At 43.2% G+C, this 19,104-nt stretch overlaps 4 protein-coding genes; 3 read left to right on the plus strand and 1 right to left on the minus strand.

The window, feature by feature from the left end:
• Window positions 1–1,893: 1,893 nt before the first annotated feature.
• On the plus strand, window positions 1,894–3,610 carry GSTUM_00003325001 (uncharacterized protein). XM_002836978.2 has 4 exons: window positions 1,894–2,050; window positions 2,119–2,541; window positions 2,600–2,738; window positions 2,790–3,610. The coding sequence occupies exons 1-4, from the start codon at window positions 2,030–2,032 to the stop codon at window positions 3,206–3,208; spliced, it is 1,002 nt and encodes a 333-aa protein (XP_002837024.1). The 5' UTR covers window positions 1,894–2,029; the 3' UTR covers window positions 3,209–3,610.
• Window positions 3,611–4,038: 428 nt separating this feature from the next.
• Window positions 4,039–5,151, plus strand: GSTUM_00003326001 (uncharacterized protein; the record flags this gene model as incomplete). The annotated part of the gene is made up of 6 exons (XM_002836979.1): window positions 4,039–4,119; window positions 4,212–4,316; window positions 4,472–4,570; window positions 4,641–4,797; window positions 4,857–4,938; window positions 5,007–5,151. 6 exons carry the CDS (start codon window positions 4,039–4,041, stop codon window positions 5,149–5,151), a joined length of 669 nt encoding a protein of 222 aa, XP_002837025.1.
• A 761-nt stretch (window positions 5,152–5,912) lies between these two features.
• Window positions 5,913–6,887, plus strand: GSTUM_00003327001 (uncharacterized protein). XM_002836980.2 has 3 exons: window positions 5,913–6,000; window positions 6,062–6,148; window positions 6,226–6,887. Exons 1-3 carry the CDS (start codon window positions 5,956–5,958, stop codon window positions 6,802–6,804), a joined length of 711 nt encoding a protein of 236 aa, XP_002837026.1. The 5' UTR covers window positions 5,913–5,955; the 3' UTR covers window positions 6,805–6,887.
• A 651-nt stretch (window positions 6,888–7,538) lies between these two features.
• On the minus strand, window positions 7,539–10,967 carry GSTUM_00003328001 (uncharacterized protein; the record flags this gene model as incomplete). XM_002836981.2 has 4 exons in its annotated part: window positions 7,539–8,935; window positions 8,998–9,870; window positions 9,953–10,607; window positions 10,675–10,967. The coding sequence occupies 4 exons, from the start codon at window positions 10,965–10,967 to the stop codon at window positions 7,937–7,939; spliced, it is 2,820 nt and encodes a 939-aa protein (XP_002837027.1). The 3' UTR covers window positions 7,539–7,936.
• Between the last annotated feature and the right edge of the window lie 8,137 nt (window positions 10,968–19,104).

The raw sequence follows: 19,104 nt of genomic DNA on the forward strand, positions 1-19,104 counted from the left end.
GTGGCTAACACAACTCCTCTAGCTCTACTATAAGTCGCTAGTATTATGGGCTAGTGTCTGAAGAGTTGCTATAAGTCTAGTAAAAGTCTACAAGCAGAAACACTCTAGTAATACCATATACGCTTATTCTGTCCAGTTAAGTGGAAGTTGTCCAAAGGATATATAATGGGGAAGAGGTGAACCTAGAGAGTGGTCTCTAGGTAGTTTCGTGCAAAACAGACCACAACTGATAGAGTAATACCACTCTGAAGTAAGAAGTAGTATGAAGATTACAAGAGGCCTCAAGGTGAGGTAACCATAGTCCATTACCCCAGAGGTGTAATAGTATTAGAGAAATCATTAAGGACTCTAAGACAATAGTCTGTAGTCATAATGAGACCTACTTCTAGGAGCGTTGGCTGTGGGTTGTGCTTATTAGTAGTTAACATCAAAAGGGTTTAATCAGAGGAGCTACATAGCCATCATCTGGAATAATATGGAATAGAGTAGAACTAGATAGATGTTCAGGGGCTGCGAATACTTGTAGAAGACTAAGTAAATATGGGTAGAGAGTCCCATAGTTGGTATTACATACACTCTGGCATGATAGCTTACCACTAACATGTCCACAATAAGAAGAATTTTTACTCATATAGTTGAATTGTAGATACAACAGCTACAATACTTCTGTTGAGTGGATGTTAGTAAACCACAGAGTAGTCTAGTTTGCTATAGAGAATCTTTGGTCCTACCTGTTGAGGTTGACTAGACAGCCCAAGGGAGTTGAGTGCTGGCAAATGCAGAGTAGTAATGTTGAGAAACTGGCAGTATACAAAATCTACCTAAGTATATACAAGTTCTCATCTACTTTGGCAAACAACTACCTCTCCAGATCAGGACTTAATTGAGTAAAGCTGTGGCTTAATGATATTAAGTTTTACCATTTTGTTTCTTCAAACTCTAATGCTAAGACTTTGAAATTTTATTATATTTATTCCCAGAAGAATTCATCTCGGTATGGTGGCACCCTCAGGATCCATTTTCCTACAGTCAGTCCCTGTTGATATAATGATATAAAAACAAGGGAAATTCTAGTGCATGTTTTAGACTGCACAAATCCTATGATATTCCATGACAGCCATGTTGCATCAGATTAGATGGAATAGATTGTATTTTTTTATCAGATGGATTAAATTTGGAGATTGTTGCACAGTACATATAAAGACGTGTTTTCAATCGATCAACTTCTCGAGCCAAGCATCCCCTTAAATTAGTACAAGCCGAGCACCACCTTAACATTTTCATATAAGACTATGGTAGTGATTAATCTTTTAAATGGTGCTAGAATGTCGCAGCCGCAGTGGGGATACTATGTTGAGTCACAATAGTATGATTAAGCTACAAGGTTGGATCGAGCCGCAAAATTACTTTCAGCCACACAGTTATGTTCACCCACAATATAAGCCACAAAGTGCTATAATGTCATAATGAACTACCGGTACTTGTATCCATCACTCCGGAGGAATAACCAATCTTATGAGCGAGCGAGCAGTCAGGGGTTGTGGCGGCTAGCCATAACCTTGGCACGAATAGTAATATTTGAGGCTAGGGTTCTATGGTATGTTTCGATTTCGTTTAATGCTTCGGACTAAGACAGCACAGCGCCGTAGACTATCGTACTGTACGGTACCGTACTTGTATCTTACGGTCATTCAGCAAGTGGCTGCGGTGACAAGTGATGCGTATTCAGAGCCGACCAAGCCGAACTTTTCCGCATGGGGAGCTGTGGCGGAGCCCGCAACGCATGGGGCTGGGCGGTTTTAGCATCCAAATTAGGCTAAGGTTAGGGTTTCCTCTCTTCTGTCTATGTTAGATCACCCCTCGCCGTCGCCTCCGATCTTCCTCGAGTTTTCCAACCTTCTCCACCCACACCGTACCACTTGAGCTTTTTCATTTTTATTTTTTATTGCTGGTTCTCTTTATCGCAGTGTCATCCCTTGCTCCACATTCTTCTTGTCTCTCCTGTGCTCAGGTTCCTGATCTGTCCGTCATGGGTCCGAGATATGAGAAGGTTTGTGTCCTTCATCCAATCCATGCAGACCTTGTTTGCTGCCCAAGGCTTACTCCATATTTCCTTAGATTGCTGCTGAGGACGATGAGGACCTCGACATTCATGGAAACATAACAACTGGTTCTTCGGTATCTATCTCATCCCGACCAGGTGTCACCACCATTCAGATACCCAACTCCCCCCCTCCTTCTTTCCATTCGCGTTCGGGCACACCCGACTCGGACTCCGCCCTATCAGAATCCTTTGATAGTCTGAGTGATGGTGAGGACGATGATATGAGAAACGTTCGAGGTTCCCAAAACTCCAACTTTAACCATGAGTCAATACCCCTGGCACCGTCGGCAATGACCGGACTGTCTGCGCCTGTATCCTCCGCCTCCACTTTTGCGGCAATGCCAGGAAGAGCTGTCGGTGGTGGGCAGACAGATGGAGTGTTTGCGAACCTAAGCGCGAAGCCCACAGTGGCTGAGAAACTCGAAGAACACCCTCCTGTAAGTCTTGACAAACGTTGATTGGAATTTGGTTCTCATGCTCGTCATTTTGCAATAGTCATACGAGCAAGCGGCCGCTGATGCAACGCCCCCGTATTGGGAAACTACGATCCTTGCCCCTGGCATGTCCGCAGACGAGGTTTTCATTGATGGTTTACCAGTTGGTTCAGTTTTTGCTTTCATTTGGAACGCAATGAGTATGATACACTCCTCTCTTGATAGAGTGGATAGTGCTAACTCCTCATCAGTTTCAATGTCATTCACTTTCGTCGGATTTCTTCTCACTTACCTCCTTCATACAACTCACGCTGCAAAGAACGGATCTCGTGCTGGGTTAGGGATTACACTAATTCAATATGGATTTTACATGCGTTCCCGTCCGGATGACTACACTGGCGGTGCCCCACCCCCGGAAAACGAGCCATCAGAGCCGAATTCCTACGACTTTGGGGTTGCTGATATGGTTACAGACACCCCCGAAGATGGCATAGGTCGAAACGAATGGATCAGCTACGCGCTGATGGTAGTCGGCTGGTTCATCCTTATCAGATCTGTGAGCAGCTTTATGAGAGCCAGGAGGACAGAACAAGTTGTGTTGGCAAGCCCAGATCGCGGCCTCGGTACGGCTGTTATTGCTGACGACGAACAACCTGCGCGAGCAGTATAATATCCCTGGTTGTGGGACTATTCTCCTTTCCTTTCACCATACTCTCCTTTATCTATTCCCTGGGCGCCTGGGCTGCAGGTCCAGGCATTCTTCCTCGCGTCTATTGATCCACTTGCCGCCACCCCGCGATCCGGGCAGTTTTGCTTGTGTGGGTCTCCTTTCAGGTGAGGATGGAATGGTGTGGGAGGGTTGGGCATAGTCAATTAGCTCACTGATGGTCTTTCTTTATCCTGGAGCGATTCCTTTTTGTTATCCTCGTCGTCCCCCTACTCAATGTCGGGTGTTCTCTTTTCTGTTTAGCTTGTTTCGCTACTGGTAATTGCTTTTTCTTGCTCTCTGAATTATGTAGAAAATGGGATTTGCATGTAAGGTATATTGAAATCTCTCTTTGGCTTACCATTCCGTGAGACCAAACCCACTGTGCACAATGGCAACTTACCGAGCCCATATAAAATTATTTTAGGTGCTTTGTAAAGCTATGAGCCTTGAGAATCGATTTGGCTCTTATTTTCAGCTTGATCTTTACGGGTATCCTATACCTTGTAAATTTCCGTGCTGTATCGGAAGTACAATTAGGTACGTATGTAGCTGCACTACTTGTTCGTTGACTTGCAGACGGTACTACTTGTACCTGTGGTGCAATAATGACGTTCCCGCGGGGTTCCATCCCCCCACAACAATCACCCTTTTTCCGCCACCATTCGCTATTTAACCGCCAGCAGAGAGAGGGTTGACGTTGGTCCCCTTACCTAAAAAATCAACGGATCCTTCATTACCGGTGTCTGATCGGCTGAATTTTAATTATTCTGCGATTCTTCAAGTTATTCAAAATGAGTTGGAGATGCTCTTCTACCAGCAACGAAGGTCTTATATCCAATCTGTTTAGACATGGGCTCATCAAGAACGATACTGTACGGGAGGCTATGAGAAAAGCGAGTTGTCACACAAGATCTATGCATCTATGAGTTTGGAAGAACTGAAGAATATAATCTAATTATCACAGGTTGACCGGGCTCACTTCAGTCCCATAATGCCGTACGAAGACTCCCCCCAAAGAATCGGATACGATGCTACTATATCCGGTATATCCTTCCACTATAAAAATCATGTTTAAGCTCTCCTCTAATGGGCTATATATTGTAGCACCCCATATTCATGCAAACGTCAGGCATCATTTCTTCGTCACTTCTCCCAACTGGTTCACCGAGATCCGTCCCACTTGGTCCTGCCTGGGGTATGCTGATATGTGCTTGGTTTGATCAGGCTGCTGAAGCTCTCTTAGACCGATTGGGCCCCGGCAAGACGGTTCTTGATGTCGGAAGCGGCAGTGGATACCTCACAGCTGTCCTGGCGCACTTAGTGGTAGGGTGTCCATGGAATTCTGTTATTGCTCTTTTTCGTATACAGTTGTCAGAGGTATTGACTGTCCCAGGCCCCGGGTGGAGTAGTAGTGGGTATAGAACATATCCAGCAATTATGCGACCTCAGCACAGAAAACCTAAAGAAAGACCCCGTGCACTCCAGAATGCTTCAAGATGGGACAATAAAAATCATTCGAGGGGATGGAAGGCTTGGTTATCCAGAAGGTGGTGAGCTGCTCCATCTAATTCCGAGAAACATTTATAGTTTCGGGACTAATATTCGATAGGACCGTTTGACGCGATTCATGTTGGTGCTGCAGCATCTATCATGCCACAGGCGCTTATCGATCAACTTAAGGCACCAGGCAGGTATGTGCCTACAGATCTTCCACCCCATGCGAGACGATTGATTACTTAATTGACCCAATGTGCCATAGGATGTTTATACCAGTTGATGGAGGCTTCAGTCAGTATATTTGGCAGGTTGACAAGGACGAGGGAGGAAACGTAAAGAAGGAGAAGCAGTACGGAGTCCTGTATGTTCCACTCACCGATGCAAAGGATTTCCGTGACGAAAATTAGAGATGTAATAATATGTGTTCTTGATTCTCTCGAATACCAATTCCTCATTGTAGCCTTTCAGGTATCCAATAATCAAGAAAGTCAGGTGGGTGCAGCAGTGAGCTTCATGATAGCCAATTAATATGGAGTGACCTCCTGTTGGAAACTCCCAACCCGCAGGCTATCTACCGTACGTGGACAGGGCAGAAAGGGTGGGATACAGTATGATGCGAGTATATTACCGCACTCAATCACATTACGAGTCTAAACATAGTTGGCTTTCATCCCTTCATCCCTTCATCCCTTCATCCCTTCATCCCTTTCCCTTTCCTCTCCCTCATCCCCCTCCACTTAATTTTCTTCCTCTCTTGGTTTCATATTTGTGCAAAACGCACGTACCCCAGAACGGCTGATATCTACGATATGATAAACATTTTTTCATAAATATCCCTATACTCTCTAAAACCAGCATCTCTTTCCCTGCGAGAGCATAGAGAAAAAGAAAGAATTTGAATAAATCAGTCGAACAAGAAAAAAACAAGATCCTACAATAATTATTATTCCGGTTTGGAATCTGCAAGTTATACTTATCTGCGTGAATACTCGAGTAGCGCAGTGATGAGCACACTGGTGGTTCATGGAACCTGCCGAACACTTCAATTTGAGGCTTGGCAAAGATTGAGTTTCATTCTTGGCACGAACCAACTTTCTTTCCATCTCACCCCACAGCAGCTAGGTTAAACAACATTCATCTTTCACCATCATCCATCCATCAGTATCAACGCCACACTACCATTAGTTGTGACAAATTGTAATAATTCGGCAATGGTTACGGCAAAGCCAATTACAATTTCGGCGTCTGCTGTTGGGGTATATTTTCCTTTCTTATCTATCTCCTTCTGGGGGAAGCAATTAACCTGACCGGCAATAGGACCGTCTGCAATCACACTCTCGCGAATTTACCTCCCTGCTGGAGCTAATTCCGGCAAAATATTACTATGGTGATGGAGATAATACGGTAAGCCTTCCACCTTTTATCATGTTAGTTTACTTTTTCCATTCTGGGGGAGAGGCTCATGCTATTCACTACTATAGAGCGAATGGAACAAACGCAAGCAAACCAAAGCAAAAAGCGTTATTTCGAAAAAGGCGAGGTTGGACCCTGATGCGCCCGGTACTGGGCTTGAATCCGAGCCTAAGACTGTGGGTGGGCGGGAGGAGAAGTTCCAGAATATGAGTCAGAGGAAGGAGCGAAAAGGAAAGAAGTCTTCTGCAATTGTTGCACCTGTCAATACTACTGGTGAGGGCGAAGATAAGGATGGTGACAAGGGCATGGAGGGAGAAGCGCAAGAAATCGCCTTGGATAATCTCGCTTTTGCGGCGGAGTTTGATGCTTCCTCAGTGCTACCTACTATTTCTATCACTGATAGAAAGTATGGTCTTACTACAACTGCCACCGGCCCCGAAGGCGCAGTAATAGCAGCAGCTCGAAAAGCAGATCAGTGTACCCGCCTTGCTGCAAAGATCCAAGTATTTAAAGGAAGGCGTAGTCGTTATCCACCTTCTGCTACTACTGCCGCTACTTCAACGAATAAGTCATTCAAGAGGAAAAACGCCGAAGCCAAGGGATGTGGGAAGGACCAGGGACTCCAGAAGACTGGCCAACCTTCGTGACGGCTGACTGGCCAGTAATGCAGACCACTAGTGTGGGATATTTATAAACTATAAATTATAGGATATTCTACATATTACACTCCTGGTATTTCTGATTCAATTCGACAGAAATATCAAGTCTCTACCCCACCTTTCTAGTTCCCTCCATCGTCACTGCTCGCCATCGCTGTGCTTGACTCGACTTTTTGAACAGGCTTAGCTTCCTATCAATCTATCCTTTCGCCCATACTCGCTTTTCAATCTCGTCCATTCACGCCTCAGATGGGCTGGAAATAATGGGTTGATTTCAGACAAATGGGAAGAAAACGAGGGTCTAATCGGCGGTGAACTATCCAATTGATATCCGGAAGGTATTGAAGAAATCCTTGCATCCAATTTAGGTGGTGTCTTGTGGGGGAGCGAACGGGCAATTGACTTTGAAACTCAGTTAGACCGATGACGGTCAAGGACTGGTGTTTGCGGACCTTTGTTGGGTCGTCTAGAATTCTTTCTACTAAAATTCTACACCTACCTATTCACCGCTAGTATCAGGCTGAGTTTAATGCGTTGTAGGAGCGATTAGTCATGTCTATCTAGACCTAGTTACGAAGGAAGATCACGGCACCTCTTCATCTCATCTGAAAAGCAATACAAAGCAGAAATCAAAGACTCAGGACTAGGGTTTTATGAGACTTTGACTCAGAATATGATACACCTAGTGTGCGTCAAGCTCCATACATTCCATGCGAGTGTACGTCATTTTCACCTGCATCCCTCATTACCAACATAGTCGACCCAATCCCACCCCTTAACCCCGAATCCCTTGACTCCCCATCCTATCCTCACCACTATTACAACATGATCGACGGTCAAGTCGAACAAAAGAAATCGAGGGAACAGAAGTTTAAAAAGGTTAGAGAGAAGGGACAAGGAAAAAGAGTATAGGCAAGCTACTAATACAAAAGAACGAACACATGCTTTTAACCAGCGCCAAACCTATGCTAGAACTCCGGTATGAAATAGAGGCACTAAGATAAAACGAGAAGACAAGGCATTCGATGAGAAAGGGAAAACTATATGGCAGACATGTTAGTTCGGCACTCCAATTGATCGGAAACACGCGAGACATTCAAGGCATATATACTTACAATGTTTATCTTCTGAGGATATTATGCTGCTCTAGATAAGCATAACGCATAGAAACCCCCCAGGCGAGAGCAACAGATCTGGCAACGCTGTTTCCGACGATTTTGAATGCCTGTGCATTATTCCCGAGGAGGACCTCATCATCCGGGAATGATTGCGCACGGCGGGCTTCCATGACTGTTATGAGGCGATCCTCCATCGGGTGAACCCAGGTACCCGTAAAGGCGCATTGGGGGGTCAACTGAGTAGTCACAGTACGGCAAAGGCCATCTTCGTCAAGTCTGGACCAAGAGCGGCAATTAGGAACAAGCTTAGTTTTGTTGGTAACTTTATCGCCAAAGAGCACTGGCATCACGCCTGTATCCAGCGCTTTCCTCCAGGTTCTATTCTGCCCGAATTTTGGAACGTGGGAGATCAAGGTCCTGGTTAGATTATTCTCTGTGCGGGAGTGGCGGTGGTCGGGGAATGGGATGCATGCACCGACGTGCCCAGTGCCGAGGTTTGGAAGGCCTCGCATCCCATTCTTAAAGGTAACAAGGCTGTATGGACAGGGTCCCTCGATTTCTCTCTGGGCAAACTTGTCTCCATTGGGGGCGGTGAAGAGGCCTCTCTTTTTTACAAATGGTCCGTGGTCGTGACTGCGAGTTGGGCGCGGCGGCAGACCCGTTCCTGGGGCGGCAATGCTTAAAAAAAGTCTAGTTCTGGACTGGGCACTCCCAAAAGACCAGCTGTCGAGAGTGAATTGCTGAGTCTGATAGCCCATCCCGACAACACAGCAGACAAGCTGAGCAAATACATTAACTTCCACCCCGGTGCTAAGTTTCCTTGTGCTCGCAAGTCCACCCACATTCTCGAGCAAGGCGTACCTAGGACGAAAGACGTCCACAGCGGTAGCCACCGAGGCTACGAGGGAGCAATTCCTCAAACCAGTATCGTTATTTTTAAGTTGGTTTGCATTCGAGAAACCTTGGCAAGGACTGCCAGCGCTGATAAAGTCGACCTCGTCCTACATCACAATGTCAGCAACAGAAGCAGGGAGCCGATTTACGTCAAAAGCGGATAGCGTACAGGATGAGCAACCAGATGACTATACTTGCCACGAATCGCATCCTCCATGTAGTTGTTCACACTTCCCAAATACAAAGCAGTGTCTTGGTTACGGAGGTTCGCCCGATATGTGGCTATCGCCGGAACATCAATATCAACGGCCCACTTCATGTCAATGACACCACCCTCTTCAAGACCTCTTCCAAAGCTACCCCCCCCACAGAAGAGATCCATGCCTTTCATGCGTGGTTTATCATTGGGCAACGGAGAGTTGATACAATATCCCTCCCGAAGGGATTCTGGGAAACTATCGCGGGTGTACGGCTTGATCTTGCGATCTGTATCTATGAATGCACTCATGATGAAACAGTCGCCAGTTCCATCACGGCCGTACGGCACCGGAATCTTCCCGGCTTGAACATCTGCCTCGGAGACAAATCGGACGTGACAACGCCTATAGATAAACTCTGGCCCCACGGGCTTTACGGCCGGAGTCCACAAAACCTCATTCGGCTTAGCTTTCGGGTCGTACCGGCTTTTCCTCTCAAAGACGCGGATAGCAATCATCCCTTCCTTACTATTGAACGCATGGATCATGACGGGGTCTAGTGAATCGCGATCCTGCTTCTTGCTTCCAAGCAGGACGGTATCACCAACTTCGAAGTTTAAGCTGACTTCTTCGTAGCAAGTGATTCCTGGACCGCAGGCGCACGATATCAAGTCGGCCTTCGTCAGAGTAATAAACGCAGGATCTGAAGTGCGGTACTTTTGGCGAATGAAGAACTCTTTCCCGGACTCACCGGGGCCGACCATGAAGTCTACAGGGACAATTCCTATCAAGTCACTGAGATGTATTGGTTTCTCGTTGCAATTGCAATGATCACTAAAAAACAACTACACCACTCATTATTAGTTCCTCTTTTCTAATCTCGAGGGTGGTGGGGCAAGACCATATATGGGCTGGCATTTATCTTACCTCATTGTGGTGTGGATATTTTCCCTTCGCAAGAATGGTATCTTCATGTGCGTACAGCCATATGACTTTCAATTCCGGTCCCAGATCAGGCTTGTTATCGCCCCGATCAGTATCAATGCTGTGCACGTAGGCATACCAGACCATAATCTTCTTGCTCCACTCAGTCCCCTCCCGTCCAAGCGCTACGACAGTACCTGGCTCAACAGAGGTGACCTTCGTGCGCAGGATATTTCCTGTCCTGTCGCGCTTCATACGACTAGCGATAGGGATAGCGACGGCCTCCAGTGTTGCTCCAATATCTTTCGGCGGGGGAACAACTTTCTTCAAATTCTCACCGAACATATGGTCGAAACACTCATGGACCCAAGGAGTAACTACTGTTTTCCTCTCCACTGTTCCTGGAACGGGATCGATGGCGCTAAGATATCTGACCTCTTCCCAGAGCTTGCATTTATTCAAACCAGTAGAGCCGTTGAAGACTTGATTCCATAACCAGTCGCGATGAGCAGCTATGGCCTGGCGAAAATCATCCTTGCCGTACTTTGCATGCCACTTTTGAAAGGCACCAGATTCCGAGTGATGGACCTTAAGCCAGTCGATGAAGTCGGATTTGAAATCTAGCAAAACAACATCTTCCTTTTCAACCATGAAGTCTCTATCGGTTACACCACCAGTTAGTTGGCCAACAAATGATTGGATGGACACGAAATGCGGAAACTTACATGACATGCTTGGACAAGTTTGCTAACCAAACAAATGCTTCCCAATACTCGGTATACTCGTCGGACGGATTCTTCAACTCGTACCAGGTATTGTTATCTCTTGCGCCGGGTGTCTGAATCCAGATATTGCCTGAGACGTCATGGGACTCCTTGTTCTCATAGTTCCCAACCGAAAGGAGGGAGAACGCAACACCCTCCACATAGTGACTCTCTCCGGCCTCGTCGCTAAGCACTCCATCAAACAAGAGGAGATTATCGCCACGATGGACATTCAAGTTACTGAGCAGTGTCATTTCGCCGCTCAATCGCTTGCGAGTTGGGTAATATATGGTGAAGCGATCGAGGGAGAAGCAACTAAAGTCATATTCAGACATAACAACATCGCCTGCCCCATCTGCCTCGGCTTTCTGCAGGCTGTTAGTATGGGCCACCTCAAGCTGAAGTGGGGGCAGACATACTAGAAGCTTTGCAAGGACTTCAGTTTCTTTCTCGATGGGCATTCCAAAATCAAACCCTTCGTACTGCGATTTTGGAAATGTCAATCGCGGAATGGCAACGCCTTTGAGGAAGCACGATTCGGTTACATTGCGAACCACAGTCAAGTTCTGCTCTTCCTCTTCGTCTATGAGATCGTCGTTATCCACGGTTTCGGTCATCTCCTCGAGACCTTCCGGTGCGACAATATCCCCGAGATCACCGGGGACAGCAGGTTCCTCTGGTACGTCACATTTCGTTGCGGATTGTGAGGCCCTCTTGCCCTTGTATTTGCCATTGACTAACTGGGTAGCCTTGGCGGCAATAGCTGTCTTTGCGCGCTTTGCCGGAACATTGACTTCCACCGTACTCATAATTGTGCGTCTTCTCTTTCCGGACGCCCAAACTGCACTCTCGGTTTCAGTAATCTCCGGGGTAGTATCCGACGGTATAGAATCATTAGAAGTCCCCCCGCGCTTCCTTCCAGCATACCCGCTATCGCCAGCCGGCGTTTGTGATTGCGAAGACATGGAGACCAGTTGGTTGTTTCTGTGATAACAAATGGAGTCCCAAAATATGAGTACGGTATATTTTCGTTGTCTAAGAAAGTTAAGGTTGTGGCGACGGGAGGGAGGGATGTGGAAGTGGAATTGACCACTGCGGGGATGGAGGGAAGCAATGATGGAAAGAAGGTGAAACGAACCAATGATGAAATAGGAACTGAAGGGGTGAAATGTGAAGAACGATTGAAGGGGTGGGGGGACGTCCAGTGTGGTAGGGTGAAGAACAAAAGAAAGGTGATGGTAGATGAGAAAAAAATGGTTGTGTAGAAGGTGGGAGATAGAGGTGGGATAGTAAACAGAAGGGATGGGGGAGGGTGACGAAGACAAGGAGGGAAAAAGGTCAGAAAGAGAGAAAAATGAGGATGAAGAGAAACAAAATCGCCAGGGACGAGTACCAGCGCAATTACTCCCAAGTAATAATTAATTGCGAACCAAGCCGCCGGAGGGAAATTCTCGAACAGCGATGGTAGGAGCGGCAAGTACAGCTACAAACCTGAGGGTGGAAATGAACGTGCGAAAGGAAGAAGGTAGGAAGGAAAGAAAATATGGATCCCGAATCCCTCCTCCACCATTCACAATTCACAATTCACAGCTGAAAAACGATACGAACCTTAAAAAGATAAAAATTATTTTGCGATCGACGGCCCCGAAAATTAATTCCTTGCACCCTTTGCACGAGTACCCGTCGTTTCTATGCTGACTCCCAGCGCATAGGCTGTATTACAGTGGTGCACAGTCTCCCTATCGTCGTAACTTCGTGGTCTCGTCGCGCCTTGGTTCGAATTCAATGCCAAAGCCTAGAAAGAAAGAAACAGAGAAAAAGAAAGAAGAAAGAGAACAGATGTTGTGGTGTTGGCGGTGGTTGTGTGTGGTCGGGGGCAGGATGTTGGGGAACAGGAGTGGGGGGAACGCGTCGAGGTTTCGGATGTCGTGTGTGGTTGGCGTGTTTTGTGCTCGTGTATGTTTGAGCGACGGGAAGACCTGATGGTAAGGTAAGATGCAGTGTGGAGACTACCGAAAGGATATCTAGCCACTTTTTTTTTTTCCTGCCTCATGCTTTTTGACCTTCTATTCTTTGTCGCTAGATTGGATAGAACTGGTTTGGGTATCAAGTGGGTAAGCTGAAGGTGCACTGTACCACCACATTGAACGGGGTTCAAATAGCCTCAAGTGGTCCTCCTGACGCAAGTAGCAACAACACGACAGAACCACCTCCTCCTTATGGTGATAAAAGTGTAAAATATAGAAGTACAATATGCTCGATATCATCAGCCTCTCTTCACTTTCCACGGTTAACTTTTGTTTGGGGTGCTACCCGATGTTTTATTCTTTGTCGTGTTTGTTGATCCGTTCGTTCTTTCTTTTCTTCTTTCTTTCATAATATACTGCCATAGCAGGGAGCGCCATCAATACAACATCCTATTATACTTAAGGAGAACAACTCCATGGAATACCGTAGATCACCCACCCATCCATAGACTAATACAAGTGTGACCGAAAACGTGAGTAGGCTGGTGTGATTTTACTGCAAAAATATCAGATTTAGCATGGGGATATTAAAATTTAATGAGAAAATAGGCAAAAATACAAACCATGGATAAAACTAGTATGGATATTGTTCATAATATACAGGCTCCTGGTTGATTTTCGAAGTTTCAATAGTTGTAAATAGTTAAATTACCAAAATCCTTAAAGGTATAGCTTTGCAATACAGTAAAACTCAAATAATGAGCCATAAAGTACAAAGTTAAAATTTCCTATTTGGCGATGGAGGAACAATCCTATACTAGCAATCAATTTACTAATATTCAATAATAAAAAATAACATCAACCATCTCCACTACACCTCTGGTGATTGAAATTTATTTCCTATTTGGAAAGACCTCAACACTACAACTTTTCTCATGACTTTTCATGCCTGGTCCCCCTGCCCAGGGGGGGATCAAGCCATCACTTCTTATCTTCCCATTACTTTAGGATGCTTCTCCATTGTTCTCTCTTGAGGTCTACCCTCTTAGGATTCCCTTCTCCTCCTCCCAACATCTCACGATGTTGATTCTCATTTCTTCCCCACTTTTGCTCTAGCCTCACTTAGCTTTAGCATGGTCAGGTTTTTACATTTTCCCTATAACAAACAGCTAGGAATTTAGTTTGTAGTATACAATTAAGATAGATTCCTCCTGCTTCTCCTAGAAGTTGCTTTGGTCTCTTCAACAGGCTACAGTTGATTTTACCACCCTCCTCCTCTCTACCCTCTACAGGTGGTATTATCCTATTCAGTAAGTAATGCCATCTCTTTCAGAACAAGGAACTACATGAGAGATACTGGAATATACCAGTAGATACTGGTGGCTCAAGGAGGCTGCTTAGTTAAGACATGAACATGTTTCTGATAGTTGTTTCAGTATTTGGATCTACACCTCCTCTCTCCTTACCATGGCTCAATCAGCTGGCATCCTACTGCCTCCCATCTTGTATCCTGCAAGTACTCTACTATACCTCTTTTCAGCTGGTATCTTACTACCACTTTCACACTACTAGAGCAAAGGGACTGGATTACTTTGTCTTCCTCTTCTGCTCTTGGGAGCCCCTATCCTCATTCCCTCAACAGGACAGTATTATACAGTCTCAGGCTGGTCAAAATCACTCTTTGCTTCCTACCACTGTAACAGGAGGACTGCTGATTTCTGGTAGACCTGCCGTACTAGGGATTACTTTATAGGTTAGCTTTGCGGTGACCAGGGCTGCTATGGGCTTCTCTGGTAGATATTATGTTAGTTTCATTTGTACCTTGGGCCAAGATTTTTCCTTGTGACTTTCTGCTTGTCTTGAGTTGGGTTTCTGTTAGAACTGAGTTCAAGTGTATTGTAAGAATAGGTTTAATTGAGGGTGAAATGTGTGGTTTGCTCCATACCAGGGGACTTGGGTTGCTCAGTTTTTGCTTAAGACAGAGGATGGATACATGCTTTATGGTTTTGTTTGTACTATAGCTGATGCTGCATACAAGTTCTTGTACCTTAACAATCAACATATGATACAATAAAATAGAAAAATAAATAAATAAATATATAGTAAGAATAAATATAGTGCCTGTTATTTAAAATGTGAACCTGTTACATAGCCTGTAAGATTCTACACTGGTAATTTTCTGATGCTTATGAATATAACTGGGTCTGCATATTACCGCATATGCATGATACACTAATAATATCAAGTTTAACAACATAGAGAATAACTAATATGACCCAGATCTAAGTACTTCAGTAGTTAGGTATTGTTTACCTAAATCTTATCAAAACTTCACAAAAAGCTCCCATGGACTTCAGAAATCAATATGCCTTAAACACTATGTAGAAATACTACCTCTTTTATCAAACAATTGCAAATTGTAGCCTATGTGAATCTAAAAGATAACCGCAAGGTTACTTTATGCCCGGTTGGCATAAAAACTGGTGTTATAAAAAGCATATATTCAAATATCATCCAGTAGGCAAAGAGACAAGTAGTGGAGCCAGGAGGAAATAAAGACCTCTGTGTAACAGAGAATCTTATACTGAAAACGAACTGTGAAAAGAGCTCTACATCAATTCTCATTGAGAAGGAGAATCAGTATTTGGTTGCAGTTACATTGTCTGATAGTGAGCATTGTCAGATAACTTTTAAGTCCCTTAGTGAAATTGGTATTAGTAGACTGAATCTTTCTCTCTGTTTTTATATATATATATATATAAATTACTTCAATGTATATTAAATATTCTAATAGAATGTATATTTAAGCTGGGCTTAATGTGAGCAGTCTAACAGTAAGAAAAGTGCTAGCTGAAAACAATATCCATCAATGAAAACCTATAGAAAAGTATATCCCATTATCTGAGCAGAGAGCGGTAAGATTAAACTTTTGTTTAGAGCATTGTGCACAGAATTAGAAAGAGGTGATAGTTACCAATGAATCATACTTTGAAATAGGAACACTATGATGCTATTGTATATAAGGGATTTTAGGCTAGCTAGATGAGGCATTTCTTCTACGAAATCTCAATCGCAAGTTTCTGCAGTGAGTAACTATTATATTTTGGGGTCCAATACTCTATGGAAAACAAGGTAAAGTAATCACTTTTTTGATCTTTTATTTGTATTCAATAACACTTTAATATACAAAATGCTAACTTCAGTACAGGTTCTAACCTCCCATTTTACCTCTATCCAACTCCATACAATACTAAAAAACAGAAAGATGCTGCAGTCATTCAAGTATACTATAAGTAGATGGAGGAAAAGACTGAGATTCTATGATATAAACTTACACCTCCAGGAAACCTAAATCCTCAACCTCCCCCTGAGTTGAAAGAGACGGAAAAGGTGAGAAAAGGAGGAATTGATTGATTCATTTATCATAAACACAGTAAGGTTCTCCCTCTCTATCTATTAGCTTTAGCAGAGTAGTTAAAACAACCAAATATTGTGATAATAGAGGATAATGCGATGGCGCATATCCACCATCATAACAATATTCCACTAGGGAAGCCTAGTCTTTAGAAGATAGCATTGCCTGCTTACTGTCCACATCTCAATTCAATTAAGACAATCTGGACATGAATAAAAAATCGAATTAAAGAATGCTTGGGGATTTGTATGACTGCAGCTGGAATCCACCTAATAGTGGAGAAGTTATAGGTCAATTATCCTTTTTATAAAATTTTGGATTGCACCTTGCATTACAGATAGGAGTGGAAATATTTTTAATTTTTAATTTTCTTTTTATTTAAAAGACTACTATCTTTCAGCAACTACGAGTGACTATTCCATGTTTGTTTCTTTTCCCTCAAAAACTACTTCTTCTCTACATCTTTCCATCTCTTTCCCAGGGAAAAGAACTTTATGATATCCTTTCCCTTGATCCAATATTATTATAAGATCAAAATGTACTTTCTGCAAGTCTCATGTATGGAGTTTTGGCTGCATATGCTGACTCAGTGGTGTTCACAAATGTTAGAAAATTATGAGGAGTCTTGATAGAGACGACAAATAAATTTAGAAATAAAAGTTTAAGTAATGTGGAGAGTACTGACTATTAGGCAGAGCCAATCCATATAGACTTAGACTTATCTAGGCCAATCAAGATTCATTTATAGATAGAGATTTAACTAGGAAGTGTCAAAGAGCTACTTGTTTCGTTTATGACTACTCAGAGCGAAGTCAAGTAGAATACAATTGTGTAAATAATATTATATTATTAAATTCTCTTCTCCATTGCTTGGTGATGTCTAAAAGCTCTGGAGGCACTTCAATATTTATATTCTGCATCTGAGTCTTCACAAACTACATCTATCTCTCATATAAATCTTGTACCTCTTGTAATAAAACATTTACAGAGTTTGGTATTTTTCTCAAGTACAAACACTCTGAGATACTGAAAACTATCACCCCTTCTTCACTAATTTCATTTTGCCTATTGGCAACTGTATTCTTTCTAATAGTAATTATCCAATTTTCAGAGTCATTAGACTTATAGTCCAGTTTTAAAGTTTAACTGTGTTGGCCCCAATTGTTATCCCTATTGATGAAATGATTAGTTTCATCTTGGAGTTGAATTTACAGATGTAGTCACAGATATAACTTTTCTTAGTTACTGACTTTAAACCTCGATAACTCCTGATCCAATAGAAAGATATCTTCCAGATACCTTCCTACTAATTTACCCGAAGCCATTTTACTGGATTGGAGGATAATCCTGCGATCAACAACTTTTAGTTGTTCTAGATAACAAGGCTTTAGTTGCTTCTTGGTATTGGAGATAATTTCTGCAACTATAATGCACTACTGAACCTATTTGTAACACTCAGGGAAGTGTATTAACTTCTTTGGTAGTAGCTCTAGGAGTTCTAAATTCTTCTAATTATTGTAAAGTAGATGAGAATATGTTAGCTCTTTATAGAGATTTTTTAATATTCGTTATTATTTCTTCATGCAAAAATATCCCATTACTTATAGCCTATACCAAAGATATTCTATCTTTGAAGACTAGCAACTCTCTGTTTATTTAGTGGATTTACTCCTTTCTACTTCTCAGACCTAGCTGAAGTCCCCTTCCATATATTTTGCAAAGAGGATCTGGTTAGACTAATAGTAGCATCATATATGGTGTTCTTCTAACCTCTTCAATTTGGTGGCATTCTAGCCATACTATGCAACTAAGCTAGACATGTGGAATAATGTACAGGTCCTGTAAGGGGGCTAGAGTGGCATATTGGAGACTAGAGATTCTGATTCCATGTGGGGTTATCCTACTTCGTGTAGTTTCTTGATATTGGATCCCGGTTCTCCAAACCTAACTATAATAGTTCTCAAGTTGTTTTTCTTTGAATATGTTAGCCAGTTGGGGAGTCCATAGAATTCAAAAGATTATATCGAAGTATATCTTATGAATAATATATACTACATGCCACTGTATTAGAGGAGTTTAGCTGCACCATGCTAAGTGATAATTGTGCTATTGATAGAGGCAACAAGACGATTCACCATGGTAATGGCACTAGTCAAGGTGTTTATATTTTCATCAAAGATGCACGATATGGTAACTGGTGTTAACTAACACATAACTTGCACAGTGTTGCAACCTGCCTATACCCATAAGCAAAAAGCTCGAAGAAGTTAGCCAAACAAGATTCGAAGACATAAGCCACAATAAGATTGTCATCATGTAAAAATAATCTACCAGAATAGTTCTCATACTCTACTCCTCGTCCTCTATTCTGGCAACAAATGAGCCTGCCCTGAATAGATTCAGAAGATCCACCACCCTTGACTCTGGTACCACTAATCAATCAATGTGGTAGAAGCTCTCTACTTAGTGTAAACTCACTTTCTGGCCAACCTGAATCATTCGAAATTGGGCGAATCAATGAGGCAGTACACTGTGACCCCCATTTACACCCTGAACGCCTCTGGCAATGAGCAAGTTTGACTGATTCTAAATGGCTTTTTTTGTCCGTCTTTGCTGCTCCAGTGGAGAGAAATATTGGCAAGAGAAGGAGAAGTTTTTGACACAAAAAATGGAGGAGTTCAATCACAGTAAGGGGAAAAATATTGTAAATGTACAAACAATTGTAATGCGAATGCTTAAGTTGTATACTGTCCAGTCCACTAAGGTGAGTTTAATATCAAAAAGACTGTTTCTATATTCATAAGATGTTGCTTGTCAGTAGCAGTAGACTAAGAATTAAGGATAGGATGTACGATTATTGGGCACAGCATTTGCAGAATCTGAACTAGACCAAGCTCACAATTCCTGGAATGAATGAATCATTTGTGCAGAGGAACATAGGTTAGCTAAGCTGCTTGGAGAGAAAGAAAAAGGCCATCAGGAGAGGGCCAAACTAGAGGAAGGGCTACT

Source organism: Tuber melanosporum, assembly GCF_000151645.1.
Source record: "Tuber melanosporum whole genome shotgun sequence assembly, scaffold_169, strain Mel28".
Classification (NCBI taxonomy): domain Eukaryota; kingdom Fungi; phylum Ascomycota; class Pezizomycetes; order Pezizales; family Tuberaceae; genus Tuber; species Tuber melanosporum.

What these genes read in the sequence shown, in the direction of transcription:
- GSTUM_00003325001 (XM_002836978.2), top strand. Translation starts at nt 2,030, where the DNA reads ATGGGTCCGAGATATGAGAAG. An exon ending in TGGGTCCGAGATATGAGAAG is followed by an intron (nt 2,051 to 2,118) that starts GTTTGTGTCCTT and finishes ATATTTCCTTAG; the next exon opens with ATTGCTGCTGAGGACGATGA. An exon ending in TTTCATTTGGAACGCAATGA is followed by an intron (nt 2,739 to 2,789) that starts GTATGATACACT and finishes ACTCCTCATCAG; the next exon opens with TTTCAATGTCATTCACTTTC.
- GSTUM_00003327001 (XM_002836980.2), top strand. Translation starts at nt 5,956, where the DNA reads ATGGTTACGGCAAAGCCAATTACAATTTCGGCGTCTGCTGTTGGG. An exon ending in TTTCGGCGTCTGCTGTTGGG is followed by an intron (nt 6,001 to 6,061) that starts GTATATTTTCCT and finishes GACCGGCAATAG; the next exon opens with GACCGTCTGCAATCACACTC. An exon ending in ATGGTGATGGAGATAATACG is followed by an intron (nt 6,149 to 6,225) that starts GTAAGCCTTCCA and finishes TCACTACTATAG; the next exon opens with AGCGAATGGAACAAACGCAA.